Source organism: Brachyhypopomus gauderio, unplaced genomic scaffold, assembly GCF_052324685.1.
Source record: "Brachyhypopomus gauderio isolate BG-103 unplaced genomic scaffold, BGAUD_0.2 sc60, whole genome shotgun sequence".
NCBI classification, from domain to species: domain Eukaryota; kingdom Metazoa; phylum Chordata; class Actinopteri; order Gymnotiformes; family Hypopomidae; genus Brachyhypopomus; species Brachyhypopomus gauderio.
The window spans coordinates 1,263,292-1,277,717 of record NW_027506881.1 but is presented as its reverse complement, the minus strand read 5'-3'; the positions used below and the strand labels follow the sequence as shown (position 1 = coordinate 1,277,717).

The following is a 14,426-nucleotide window of genomic DNA, read 5'->3' as shown; positions in this document are numbered from 1 at the left end:
AAACACTGAGGCCAAATCTGCACTATTTTGTGTGGTTGGAGTGTTCTTACCTTGGGCAAACCTCTGTGCCAGTGAGGAGGCACGAAATATCAGCGATTAGACACTGTATTCCATTTTACTCTAACCTGAATTTGTGAAGATTAAACCAATACATTAAAATGTGCAGAAACCTCACTGATTAACAATGAATATGTACTCTTAAGATCGAAATATTAATTGCATTTTGAAATATAATTATTAAATTTGATAATAATAACCTGCAATCATTCCAAACTAATAATTACAGTACTCCATTAAATGTATAAAAATATGATATGATATGCTACATCCACAGCAATTGAATGGATAGAATTGCAGCGGAACCTTGTTCCTCAATTCAGTTTCCCGGATGGCGAGACTGATATCACGCTGCTCAGCCAATAGAAGTGGGTCCCGCTGAGCTAAACCTCAACTCTAGCCTGGTACCAGAGATGCTCACAAGTCATTTTTTGCAAGTCCAAGTCAAGTCCAAGTCAAGTCTCAAGTCCAAGTCAAGTCTCAAGTCTTTGTTCTCAAGTCCAAGTCAAGTCCCAAATATTTGAGTGACACTGTAGTCGCAAATCACTGTATAGTTGTAATGATCTGTTATGACACTTCTGATGTATAATAGCTTAAACTAGTAAATGAAGAAATACAATTTTTAAAAGTGTGCACGCACACTTTTTTGTATCTGTAATTTTCTCCAAAAAGTATTTTTCTTCTTTCAAAACTGACATTTTTCTGGATACAATATTCTCTTCTTTCAGTAGAACATCTGCTATATTTTGTTCTAAAAGATAAAGGAGGGCTGTGAAATTAAAAAATCACATTTTTAACTATATATATTAAAGGTCTGCATATAAGGAAAATAGCAACCAAATTAGTGATTATAAAATAAAAATTAAAAACAGAATTCAAATTTTACAATAATAATGATTCTGACATAAAAAGCCCTGCAGCAACAACTATTTGTCTCCTAATGAACTGGATCAAACACAATCTATTTGAACTTCAAGGTGTCTTTCAGTGTCCAATACAAGGAAAATATTTATGCAACTAACGCATTACATTTTTAAAAGATCAGGATTGACAGGGTACTTGCACTTAGCCTGGCTCGGTGAGGGCGCATTATGAGGCCTCCATAACTGAACACCCTCTATACTGGTGCACTGGTGGGAAGTCAATACCAATATTGCAATATTGCTAATAAACTTTCAGGCAGTGACTAACCTTTCCGGGTGGGTTTTCAGGTGGCGAATAAAATTAGATGTGGTGGAACCAGCGTCCTGTATTTTTATGCCACACACGCTGCAGTTTGCTGCTCTTCTATTTGCTACTTGTACTTGTTTTGTACCCAAAACTTATTATGAATGATGGAACATTCCTCACCAGCGCCGCCATGATCGCGATGTTTTGCGGCGCGCGCAGCACCAGGGTCGCGCGAGGTGGGCGGAGTCGCGCGCAACGGTCACTTCATATATGTAATGCTGCAGCCCGGAGCCCCGGTGGGCGTGGATAAAGGGCGGAGCATGTGTCAATCATTTTTTACTGCAGCCATTCATCTTAACAGATCTTCCAAAAGAAGGCGGAAACTGCACGGAGAAGCTCTTTAAACAGAAGTATATGCCATTCTTGCACAAAAGTAGCTGAATAAAAACATTAGAAGAGCCATGACTTTAGACATTTTTAAATCAAAGTTTAAAATACTTCTCACTTGTTATTCTGGAATAGCTTTAATGTTTTTTTTTACCTTTATTGCACGTATTGCATAATTTGTACATCATATATATATGTGGCGAGTGTAAATTGTTAGCGGAGGGGAGGTGTAAATGGACACAAATTAAGTATTATATCGCGATCAAGGAGCAGAGCGTTGAGGAGCGATTTCGATTGGAGGATCGTGCTCTATTTTTTATTATTAATTTTTTTGCTGATGCTGGTCCAGGGTGTCGCGTGCCACTGATTGACAGCTAACTCTGGCTGATAATTGTCTTAATAAAAAATTGATTGACAACGAAAGTCTAGTATCTGATTGGCTGCAGTCGAAAATGATTGACACATGCTCCGCCCTTTACCCACGCCCACCGGGGCACCGGCCTGCAGCATTACCCTTCTCGGTCATTTGCAAAATATTTGACACGAGGGTCCGCGCGCCGAAAATGTTACGTCAGCGGGAAGTAAAAAGCATACAGACAGGCGGAGAAAAGGTTGTCAAATGAAACACAAAAGAACATTACAAATAAAAGATTGTTCACGAGTCTCAAATCACGAGTCCAAGTCGAGTTGCAAGTCTTTTGAATGCAAGTCTAAGTTGAGTCTGAAGTCACTGTATATGCGACTTAAGTGTGACTCGAGTCCGAGTCCCAAACATGAGTCCCCATCTCTGATTTCTAGTACGATAGGGAAACCAAACGTCCGTATTTCACATCCTGTCCCGGGAGTCCCGGGTTTTTTTAAGTGAGGAAATGTCCTGGTTTTTAAATTACCTTCATTGGGCCATTAAGACTGGATTAAACTTTTGCGAGTGACCGTAGCGCGCGACTCCGCACACCTCACGCGAGCGGCGGAGACGTTTAAACTTCACGCGTTACATTATTATGTTGGCTTGTTTGCAGTGTTGTCTGCTCTCTGTGGTCGAAGATAAAGGCTTACAAGAAGCGCTGCACATTGTGTCAACTGATGCATGTTACGAACTACCGTCCAGAAAGACAATGTCTTGGTTCCTCTCAAGGTTTCTTCCTCATGCAAAAAAACTAGGGAGTTTTTCCTTGCCACTGTCGCCTTTGGCTTGCTCACTGGGGGCTAGGACTCGGCACTTGTAAAGCTGCTTTGTGACAACAACTGTTGTAAAAAGCGCTATATAAATAAAATATGATTGATTGATTGATTGAATGTCGAAGAAAATCCAGCAGCTGTATGATGAGGAAAGGGAAGTAAAGCAGGTTATTGTGAAGAGCGCCACAAATGTGGCTCTGACTGGGGTTCACTGGACCTCTGTTAGCAACAAGAATTATCTTGGTGTGACAGCTCATATTATAGATGATGAATAAAAGATCCAGTCATTTGCTTTAAGCATGCAGAAGACCACTTCTAGGCACTATGGAGATGCCTGTGGCAGAGGCCTGGGAAATTAAAGAAAATCTACCATCTAAAATGGTATTAAAAATCATCTTCTGATTTACTTCAGTTCTTATTCTTCCAATATCCTGAGCAAAACTCCCAAAATTAAACAACATTTTTGGTCAGAATTTCCTGTGTTCTGAAAACTGTTTGCTCTGTTTTCTGCACTTATCTATTGGTCTGTGTAGTAGACTGGTGGAAAAATAAACAAGATGTTGAAGTTTATGATTATGTTCATTGATTCATTCATCATTCAAACTTGAATATTTCTCATGTTAAATACTGAAATGCAATTAAAATGCGATTAAATTCGATTAATTAATCACAAAGCTTCTGATTAATTTGATTATTTTTTTATTATATATATACATGTAAGTACCAAATATAAGAATATAAGAATAAATTCTGCACTCTTAGGGAAACGTGCTCTTGTCGGGCACAGGTCTTCTCTCTGGAACATGTCTACATTCCCACCTTCTCCCTGTCTAGTGTCCTTGACCCAGAGGGTGACCTTAAACTTCCTCATTTGGTCGTACGCCATGTTAAAAAAGTAGGAAAGTAGAGTTTCAGCATTTTCTATAACATGATCCTCCAGCAGAACACTGCTTCCTTCCTGAATTTCCTGAATTTATTGAGGTCCAGGTTCAGCTCTCTCAAGTGTGATGAAGGGTTTGACTCCAGAGCTGAGGACAGAGCAGCGCAGTCTTCCTCCGAAATATTGCAGTCAGATGGCCTGTAGACAGAAGGAGATAAAAACACACTTACAGCTGCACATAACAAACGCATCTCACACACAAGGTCTTTCACATTTCAGAATACACACACTCAGAAATGAAGCTGCACCAGTCTAATCACCCCCAAACACATATGTTGTGTGTGTGTGTATTAGAGAGGGATGCTACGATGTGTGTGTGCATGTGTGTGTGTATAAATAGAGAGTGAGAGAGAAGGGAGTGTGTGTATGTGATTCATGTGTATGTGATCTGATAAATACACTGATAATATGGATGTTTCAGAGATAGGAAGAGGGTAATAGCAATTATTTGTGTGTATGTGAAGGAGAGACAAACACTATTTTTAAGTGTGTATTTATAAGCACATATATAAAGCATATGTATACATATCCTTTTGCATATTTGCCAAATCCTTAACTTTAGTTAACCTTAACTTTAGTTATCTCTCATGCTCTTAACATTTTTGTGGTGCTTTGACACTTCATTTCATACCATTAAAGATACTTTGAACTACTCTGAACTGAGTGCTAAAGACTGAGAGAAAATTGAGAGTGCAGCTAGACAACCTGCAGAGACGAGAACAACTCCTCCCCATGCACTACAACACACACATGTTGTTCTGTTGCTGTTGCGTTGTGTTCCTGCCTCAGGTGGGTGGGGCCCATTATAATCCCCAGCACCTGAGGGCCATTTGTCTATCTATATATAGCTTGTCTTTGTACCAATTGACTGCTGGTGATTGTTTCCTTACTTTGGATCATGTCTCGGGTTTTGTGTTGTGCACCTTAAGCCAGGTTCACACTACACGATTTTAGGCTGGTTTTTCAGTCGCCGACTGTTTTTTGTAGATCGCCGACAGAAACTGTGGTTGGAGGAAAATCGGCGATCACTCGGCGCTCGCTCAGTCGTGTTGTAGTGACATGCTGAAAGACGCTCGCCGAGTGGTCGCCGACTCATCGCAGACGCCCGACAAATATCTAGCATGTTTAAAATCTAGCATGTTTAATATCTAGCCCAGTCGGCGACTGTTCTCGTGTTTTTGGAGGGCAGCCAGATGAGTCGGCGATTCCCCAGTCGTTTAATTCGTGAGCCCATGTCACCGATCAGTCATGTAGTGTGAAAGCCACAACAACTGAAAGACTCGCGATTACAGCACAACCAGTCATGTAGTGCGAACGGTACAAAAACCTGACGACTGAAAAGTCGTGTAGTGTGAACCTGGCATTATTCATTAAATTCCTCCTTTTCCCCGAGACTGGCATGAGTCTTTTTTAATACTTAGTCATTAGAAACACTGCACACGTCCTGTTCACTTGTTCACTTCCTGTTCATAAATCTCACAATGTTAATGTTAATCAACAGGGTTCAGTTCTTGGCCATTTCCATTTAATTATCTATATGTATATCTATATCACATTCTACAGAAGCACCATAGAGAGCATTCTGACCAGCTGCATCTCTGTGTGCCATCTGTTATATTCTTGAAATCCTCTCTTAATCCTGGTTACTGGAAATCTATTGATACATTTCATTTCATCTCATTTATTTTTCTTATATATCCAAAACTTTGTTGTACAAAACTGTAGTTCTAGTCCCTGGTCCTAAGTCCATCATTTCCAGACTTCATGGTGCCACGATCTTCTTCTACCGCTGCTATATTGCTAGACTTAGGCCCATAGCCACCCACCACCACACAGACGCTCTGGTTCATGCTTAATCATGTCCAATCTTGATTATATTCACTTATTATATCTTGATAACTTTATCCTGAAACTCAAAACATCCTTTTTGTTTGGCAAACCAAAACAAACCGGTGTGCTCACTGTAGTATGTCTGCTATGTTACACTGGTTATCTATCTTACAATGCATTCAGTTTAAACGTATTTCCACACACACATGTTGGTGAAGTGTACTTACTGGCCATGGGCCTCCACTAGACACACACACACATGAAAACATGAGTGTAGTATTAAAAACACCTCCATAACACTGTTGTCATTAACGTACCCTTTACCGCCTTGTGTTACAATCTCAAGATGAGCTGTTGCTCGGCCTTTTCTCACAATATCCACTTTTTCGTTGAATGGCCGTCTTGAAATGGTGTTGTTATCCTGCGATTACATCCTTTCCTCTTGTGAAACATCACGGTAGCTCTGCTAGCAGCTGCTAACTAGCTAGCGCACAAGCTAAAAGCTCACGAGACGTAGAACCAGAGGTGGGGACTCGAGTCACATGACTTGGACTCGAGTCAGACTCGAGTCATTAATATTAAGACTTTTGACTTGACTTGAAAAAATATTCAGAGACTTAGACTTGACTTGGACTTTTACACCAATAACTTGGGACTTGAATTGGACTTGAACCTGTTTACTTGCGAAGACTTGATTTTTTTTTACCCCAAATCTAAATTTTAAAACGCATAGTAATATTTATAAAGTGCACCCCATTAATTTCATTTCCGTCCTTCTGACGCAGACCAGTCCTCTGCTTTTCCACACTCTGTACGTGTGTGTGTGCATGAGCTGCAGCACAACCAATCAAATGGGGGCTTGGCGAACGTAAATTTTTACCGGGCGGGGTGTAAAATGGACACAAATTAAGTATTATATCCCGATCGATCGATCGCCAGTGGTTGGTTCCAGAGCGAACTAGTAACTCATTGAATCATAGATGTGGATCAGAGGTAAATAAACTAAATTTTTTTCCGGCGTGAGAAATCGGATGTGTGGCGTGAGAGCGTGTGAAGACGGTCAAATGCGTGTGTCTCACGCTCAATGCGTGAGTTGGCAACCCTGGTTCTGTATCTGAACTCGGGGAAGAGAGCGCCTCTCTGTCACCATCATAATATCCATTTCTATCTCAGCATGGATTATGTATTTGAAGACATCTACGTCGAGAAAAAAATATATTGACAAAAGTGGAGCGAGTTTTCAGCTATGGGGACATCATTCATCGTGCACAAATGACATACAGACTTTTGGCCAGCAAATGCAATGCAGAATAGTTTACTGAAATGTCTAAAGTTGCAGATTCCTGTTAATTGTTCAGTTCTTATATTTGTTTGTCTTGTGTCACTCACACATGTTCTCCAAGAAACCAGATAAGAGAAGAGAGGGAAAATGCTGTTGTATTGAAAATGGTTCTTTGTATTGTACTGTGAAAATATCAGCACTTTTTATTTGAACATGGAGTTCTACTTATGACTTTTTCACAGAATATTTATTTCTGGAAAATTGTAGTTTAAAGTATGAATATTTTTGCAGCTAAGTTTAACAAATTGAACTGTGCAATAAAGAGGTGTAATTAAAATTTTTTTTATACTTCATGTTTTCAGTTGCACGTTTTATCAAGATTTGAGGAGAATACAGATTTAAAAAAGAACGCATGTCTGTTATTTACATTTAAAATATACCTGCAACATTGGTAAAAAAAAAAAAAAAGACTCGAAAGGACTTGAAATTCCAAGTTTCAGACTTGGGACTTGACTTGACTATTGCCTGTCTTGACTCGAGACTTGACTTGACTTGAGTGTCTTTGCTTGAGACTTGACTCGGGACTTGAGGTATAAAGACTTGGACTTACTTGAGACTTGCAAAACACTGACTTGGTCCCACCTCTGATATTTATTCACCACAGCATTTAGGCTTCAGCCACGCAGATTGCTGCAGAGGTATGTGTGTGTCTTTGGACTTTTAGCGCTAAGGGTTTCTGACGGTCCTTTGACTTTAATTAAGCGATAGAAGACGAGAGGGAGTGTGTTATCGCCAATAACCGGCTGTGATTCGGTCGTAGTGTGGAGTCTTTTTCTGAGTCTGTCCAAACTGGCTGCAGCTCAAATGTTATGTTAACAACATCCATTTGATTAATTTTAGCAGGTTGTATATAAAATAATAATAACAGACCATTAATAACAATTTCATCTGTTAACCTTTCTCCCAAGAGCCGCGTGAATCCAAGCAAAGAGCCGTTTTGTGTTTTGTGTGTACATGCCGTTGCCTGGCAACGCTCCGCGCAGTTCTCACAAACATCCACCTCAGATTGTGAGGAACTAACTGTTGTATAATGATGGTTTTAAATGCGGTTTTTAAAGTAACTGTAGATTCAACATTTGTTTTTGGAAAGAGTATCGATATTTAGTGATTTTTGACGTACCTTATTACTGATATGCAACCAACTCTTAAACCTTTGGGACTGTTGTACATTTACTAGCTAAATGTGCATTAATACACATTGAGGCGATGGTAGCAAACGTTTAGGTCAGGAGTGGCCAACCTGCAGCTCTTTGCTTGGTTTCATGCGGCTCTTGGGAGAAAGGTTAACAGATGAAAGGTTATTTAATGGTTGTTATTATTATTTTCTTAGATAAGACATGTTTACTATGCATTTAGTGGCCCTAAACATATGGCCCTACCAATAAGCAGTTGTCAGATTACTGTAAAACACAAAGAAAGCACTATTTAACTATTCAAATGGTTCATGGATTATTAGCTGGCTGTCAAAATAGTGGAGGAGCTTCTCAAACGCCAGAAGCTCTTGGCACCAAAAAGTTTTCTCGCTCTGGTGAACTTTGAAGCGCGCTGGTGTTTTGCCTGTCTGACTGATGTGTTGACCTCGTTTCAGAAATGGAAGCGTTGCTCAAGAAAACATGCGACCAGCTACTGGAAGCCCACAAGGTTGGTCTTGTGCACAGTATAATGTGTCATTACATATGTGTCATTATGTGTCATTACATATTATAATAGCATTTCTATGTGTTTATTAATGATTTTCCTCATAGATTTATCAGCATCAGGTGGCGAAATATAAGGAGCTCATGATGACTTGCCAGGAAAAAGATGAAAAGATCTTCAAGTTGGAGAATTCTTTAGAGCAAAGTATTGAGACAGCGTCTGAATACGTAAGTGATTTTAACTCTGATGAACGTGACAAAGACATAGTAATGTGTGACAATACACAGTAGGATATCAGAGTACAGAAAATAGTGACATTGTAAGCGTTACAAAAGAGGTAAACCTGCCCTGACTATTTTGATACTGTGTTTTTCTTCAGAGGTCCTTTGTTGATGGTGTTAAAGAGGAAATATTGCATTATAGAAAAAAATGCAAGTGTTTGGTCAACAATGGCAAGGAGGAGGTGAAAGACCAGGAAATCCAGCGGCTTGTGCAGACTTTGAAAAAGAAAGACGAGCTTCTGGACCAGATGCAGCACGAGCAGCATTCACTAAAGGAGAAGGTGAAGGAACTTGCCAATGATCTGATGCAGCAGGACCTGGTGTACAGAAACACCGTCTCCATGCTGGAGACAGAGAGGGCAGCAGCCACCCGTCTCACTGCTGAGAATCAGGCTTTGTCCAGTAAGCTCGTCGAGTTCCAGCAGGTCACCGATTACATGAGCACCAAGCTCCAAGCACTGGAGACTGATTTAAGTATCCAGACAAGCACAGTGATTGATCTTTCTGAGGAACTTCAGAAAGCCAAAGCTCTTCTCAGGGATGGTGAAGAAGAGCGTACCCAGCAGTCCAGGACCATCAGCTCCTTGAAGCTGGAGGTGGGGGAGCTCCAGCAGAAGAACATCAAAGCAATCATGACAACTTTACATGAGAAGAGCCGGAAGATCGAGGCCCTGGAGACAGAGCTGAGCCGCACCAGAAAGGAGATGGAGAAGGTCCTTGAGGAGCTGAGACAAGACAGATGCACTGCCCTGAGGGAACAGGCCCAGGAGGAGGTTTTAAAGTAAGACCCTTATTAATCGATCTTACTCAGCAATGCTCAAACTGTTCCCTTGTCTTTTAATAACATGCAGTTGGTGTTATATATCAGATAATACATAGGTCTGATCCAAACTGAAAACATGGTAAGAGTTGGCTGTACACAGTATCAGCATAGCAATTTGTATTGTATGGTTACAGGCTCCAGAAGCAGATGTGTGATGACCAGGATCAAATCAAGACCTTACGTGCTGATCTGCTGCAGAAGGAGTACAACATCTCGTATCTCCAATCAGAGATGCGTCAGGCCAACACCCGTATTGCCGTGCTGCAGAAAGAGGTTAGTAAACAAACCATGGTGTTAAAAATAATCAACGTGGCAGGCAGAGTGGGTGGCGTTAAACCTAACATGTCGGATCACTTCATCGTCCCCCTTAAGGTACAGACCCTGGCTGAAGCTCTCTGGGAGCACAGAACCAAGAGAGTTGACGCGGAGGGAGAGAGGGACAGAGCTCTCAGCGCCTTGTGGAATCAAGAACAGACCATTGCGCAGCTGAAGACTGTGAGTGCCGTTCATTAAGTCTCACTGAGCTAGTGATCTTTCACACGGGCTTCCTGCGTGTTTTCTCATAGCTTTTTCCATGTCGTTGACAGGAGCAGGTTGGGTCGCAACAAACTCTCCGGAAATACTGGGAGACGTGTCAGCGTGAGTACTTTAACACAAACACCCCACAGTACAGCAGTACTAGTGCTAACGCCGTGAGAAGGAGCCGACGGTTGCAGAGACGCCTTCTGCTTTAGACCTCTTGAACCGGTGCTCTTGTGCGGTGTGCTCTAGTATGTGAAATAAGTGGAAAACCTCACCTGGTGTTTGATCTTTTGCCTGTAGTGCTTCAGGAAAAGGACAAGTCGATTCATGAATTGCGGTTCACCCTCGCGGAGAAAGAGAGGGCACGTGTGGAGCAGGAGAAATGTGTTGACGCTCTGCAAAAGGACATCAGATCCCTAACTGAAAGTAATGGGAGGCCATTGCATTTTTTTGAACACACAGATTGTTAAGGAACTCGTCTTTTATAGTCGCTGACGTTGGTAACGCTATTCAACCATTTCTCACAGAGCTGGATAAGTTGGAGAGGGGGACCAGACAGAGTGGGACTGCCTGTGGTCCTGATCCCGCACATCCCAAGGGAGATAACAAGCGGGACACTACAGGACGCTGCACAGTAAGTGTTGCTTCATACTCTTTGATGGCAACATATTTCTCATCCTGCTGCTTTTCTCAGAGGAAACAGAGGAATGTTTTCAGAGTGGGTGGAAGTGTTGTTCTAGATGTTCCTTTTGATGTTCCAGAGAGACACAAAGTTGAAGGGAAAGTCTGGAGAAACGGTTCTGTCCCCCAACAAACCCAAGAAACCAGCGGGGAAAGACCAGAGCAAGACACCACAGCAAGACACCAGTGGCAGAGTAGGTTCTTTGTCTCACACACACTTGCTTGTTTTGGCTATTAAAATCTAGCAGTGGTTTTTTTTTTTTTTTTCTCACTGGTCAACACACTGGTCACAAAGCCACAATAATGATATACATGTAAACAATTTAAGAGAGATGCAGACATAACAGTTAAGATAAATTCAGACAGCAGTCAGTGTCAATCATCTCCTAATTAACATACAGACCTGATCCCAGATCAGCACTACAGGCTCAGGACCTTCCAGCACCTGCAAACCCGTGTTGTCTTGTCCTCACCAGCCCTCTTTCTGATTGCACTCGGCAGGACTCTTCGGTCTCCACTAAGACGAAGGATAACCGCTCCTCCAAAACAGCAAGCCCAACACCATCGACGTCCACAGGGCATCCAAATGGAAAGTGAAGTTCAGCATCGACGTCTGCAGGGCTGTAAAGAAGAAACCACCACATTGAGCTGGTCAATTGACACGACCACCATCATAAGATCAGCTTCAGGCTTTCCAACAATAAACCTCTTCTTGAATAAATGAAACAAGTTCTTCCAAATGGTTCTATTTCTCATTAATAGAAAAAAAGCACCAGCTAAAGTTTCCTATATACAGTAGTGTTCAAAATACTAGCAGTTCTATATGACCAACCAGATTAATCACTGTTCTTGACAGTGACAGTTAGAAGATGCCTGTGTGAAGCTAATCTATTAACAAGATGTCCCCACAAAGTCCCACTGTTAAAAGACACGTACTGAAGCGGATACAATTTGCCAAAGAACACATCAACTGGCCCAAAGAGAAATGGAGAAACGTATTGTGGACTGATGAAAGTAAAATTGGTCTTTTTGGGTCCAAGGCCATTTGATTTTTTTTCGGGAAAAAATCAGTCAAATCATAAGACATGTATATTTTACGTCAATAACTACAGAGTAAACATAAATGTGACAAGAGACACGAAACGGGACAATAGTGCAATACAAGGGTAGTGAAGTGGTAAGATGAGATGGGGGATTAAGAGGGAATAACAGTACCAGTGTATCAACAGATCAGTACTGTGTTGATCTGGATGCTGTATGAGTGTGTGCTGGGGTTAGGAGGGGGGGGGGGGGGGGGTAAAGTTGGGAGAGAGTTCAGCATCCTCACAGCCTGGTGTATGTAGCTGTCCTTCAGTCTAGTGGTCCTGAGACTCCACAGTCTCCTCCCTGATGGCAGCAGGCTGAAGAAGCTGTGTAGTGGGTGGGTTGGGTCTCCTGCCAGGTGAAGGGCTTTCCGTGTGAGGCGGGAGCTGAATAAGTCCGGAAGGGAGGGGAGAGAGGTACCGACGATCTTCAGGTCCTCTGTGACGCACACACCCAGGAACTTGGTGCTGCTCACCCTCTCCACCGCAGTATCGTTGATGAACAGGGGAGTGTGCTGGGTGCGAGTTCTCCTGAAGTCCACAACAATTTCCTTGGTCTTGTTGGTGTTCAGAGAGAGATTGTTGTGTTTGCACCAGGAGGCCAGGTGGCTCACCTCGCTCCTGTAGTGTGTCTCATCGTTGTCGCTGATGAGACCCACCACCGTTGTGTCATCCGCAAACTTGATGAAGAGATTGGAGGGGTGCTCTGGTGTGCAGTAGTGGGTCAGCAGCGCGAACAGAAGGGGGCTCAGCACACATCCTTGGGGAGCCCCTTTGTTCAGTGTTACGCTGTTGGATCTGTTTCTGCCAACCCGCACTGCCTGTGGTCTTCCGGTCAGGAAGTCTAGCAGCCAGTTGCACAGTGATTTGCTCAGCCGAGTGAGCTGTTGGGGGATGATAGTGTTAAGTGCCGAACTGCAGTCAAGGAACAGCATTCGGACGTAGGTGTCCTTCCTGTCCAGGTGTGTAAGGGCTAAGTGTAAAGCAGTGGAGATGGCATCATCAGTCGAGCGATTAGACCGATACGCAAACTGGTAGAGGTCCAGGAAGGAGGGGAGGGAAGACCTGATGTGATGCATGACATGATGTGAAACGTTTTTAAGTTTTTTTGTAGATAAAGTCAGGGATATTAGAGGTAATATTCTGCTTCCTTCTATACCTATTACAGTGGTTCCTCAGGTGGCTGTACCTGTAGTTTTAGAGCAGTTTTCTCCTATTTCTCTTGAGGAACTAAAAAAGGTTATGCATGGCCTGCACCCGTCTACTTCTTCTGGTGATATTCTCCCTGCAAAATTCTTAAAAAAGGTCTTTGACTCGGTGGGCATTCACATTCAGTCAATTATCAATTTGTCTCTTGGATCAGGCTGTGTCCCAGACTATTTTAAGCTAGCGATGGTGCAGCCTATTCTTAAAAAAACGGGTCTTGATACTACAGACTGTGTAAATTATAGACCAATCTCAAAGTTACCTTTTGTCTCAAAAATACTGGAGAAAGCATGGTGGTGCTGGTGCGGATGCTCGCTTCTATTCCACCATTCTTAAGTTTTGGGTACAAAAACGTAGCACAAGTAGCAAATTGAAGAGCAGCAAACTGCAGCGTGTGTGGTATAAAAATACAGGACGCTGGTTCCACCACATCTAATTTTATTTGTTCTCTATGACTACAAAACAATGATGCCCAAGTAATACTCTTAGCGCACACACAAACAGTGATGCAAAAGTAACGCTAGTGGAATGCTCGCCGGATCCAGAGACGCTGTTGTAGCGGCAATGTGCAGCACTGGACCGGACGACCTGCGGGCTTAAAAAAGAGCAACGTAATAGAAAACAGGTGCATCAGTATTCAGGTGATTGTGATGGTGGGAGTGGTTGGGTGCTCGGGGGTGTGTGCTGGGATCGGCTGCTGGCCGGGATGCGTGCCCTCCTGTGGCGACCCGGCTCCCTCACCGTGACATCATATATATTTTATATAGTTATATATAGTTATATATAGTTTAAAAATGTGATTGTTAGAAAGATTTCGATTTTTTTATTTCACAGCCCTCCTTTATCTTTTAGAACAAAATATAGCAGATGTTCTACTGAAAGAAGAGAATATTGTATCCAGAACAATGTCAGTTTTGTAAGAAAAATACTTTTTGGAGAAAATTACAGATACAAAATTTATCTAGAAAACATTTGGGTGTGTGCGTGTACTTTTTGAAATTGTATTTCTCAACTTACTAGTTTAAGCTATCATACATCAGAAGTGTCATAACAGCCATTACAACTATAAAGTGATTTGCGACTACAGTGTCACTCAAATATTTGGACTTGGACTTGAGACCAAAGACTTGAGACTTGACTTGGACTTGCAAAAAATGACTTGTGAGCATCACTGGTGGGCACATTCTTGTTTACAATATATTATAGACCTCTTTTTCCATATCCAATATTAACTATTAACTATCAGTGGCGTGCACACATAGACATCAGGTGGTGCTAAAGCACCACC

General features: G+C 42.0%; 1 protein-coding gene across 1 annotated transcript; it reads left to right on the top strand.

Annotated features, from left to right (window-relative positions):
- Window positions 1–7,504: 7,504 nt before the first annotated feature.
- Window positions 7,505–10,742, top strand: LOC143489253 (uncharacterized). Its single transcript, XM_076988143.1, has 8 exons — window positions 7,505–7,543; window positions 8,494–8,546; window positions 8,651–8,770; window positions 8,923–9,605; window positions 9,782–9,920; window positions 10,020–10,142; window positions 10,235–10,286; window positions 10,470–10,742. The coding sequence occupies exons 2-8, from the start codon at window positions 8,496–8,498 to the stop codon at window positions 10,637–10,639; spliced, it is 1,338 nt and encodes a 445-aa protein (XP_076844258.1). The 5' UTR covers window positions 7,505–7,543; window positions 8,494–8,495; the 3' UTR covers window positions 10,640–10,742.
- The last annotated feature ends 3,684 nt before the right edge of the window (window positions 10,743–14,426 follow it).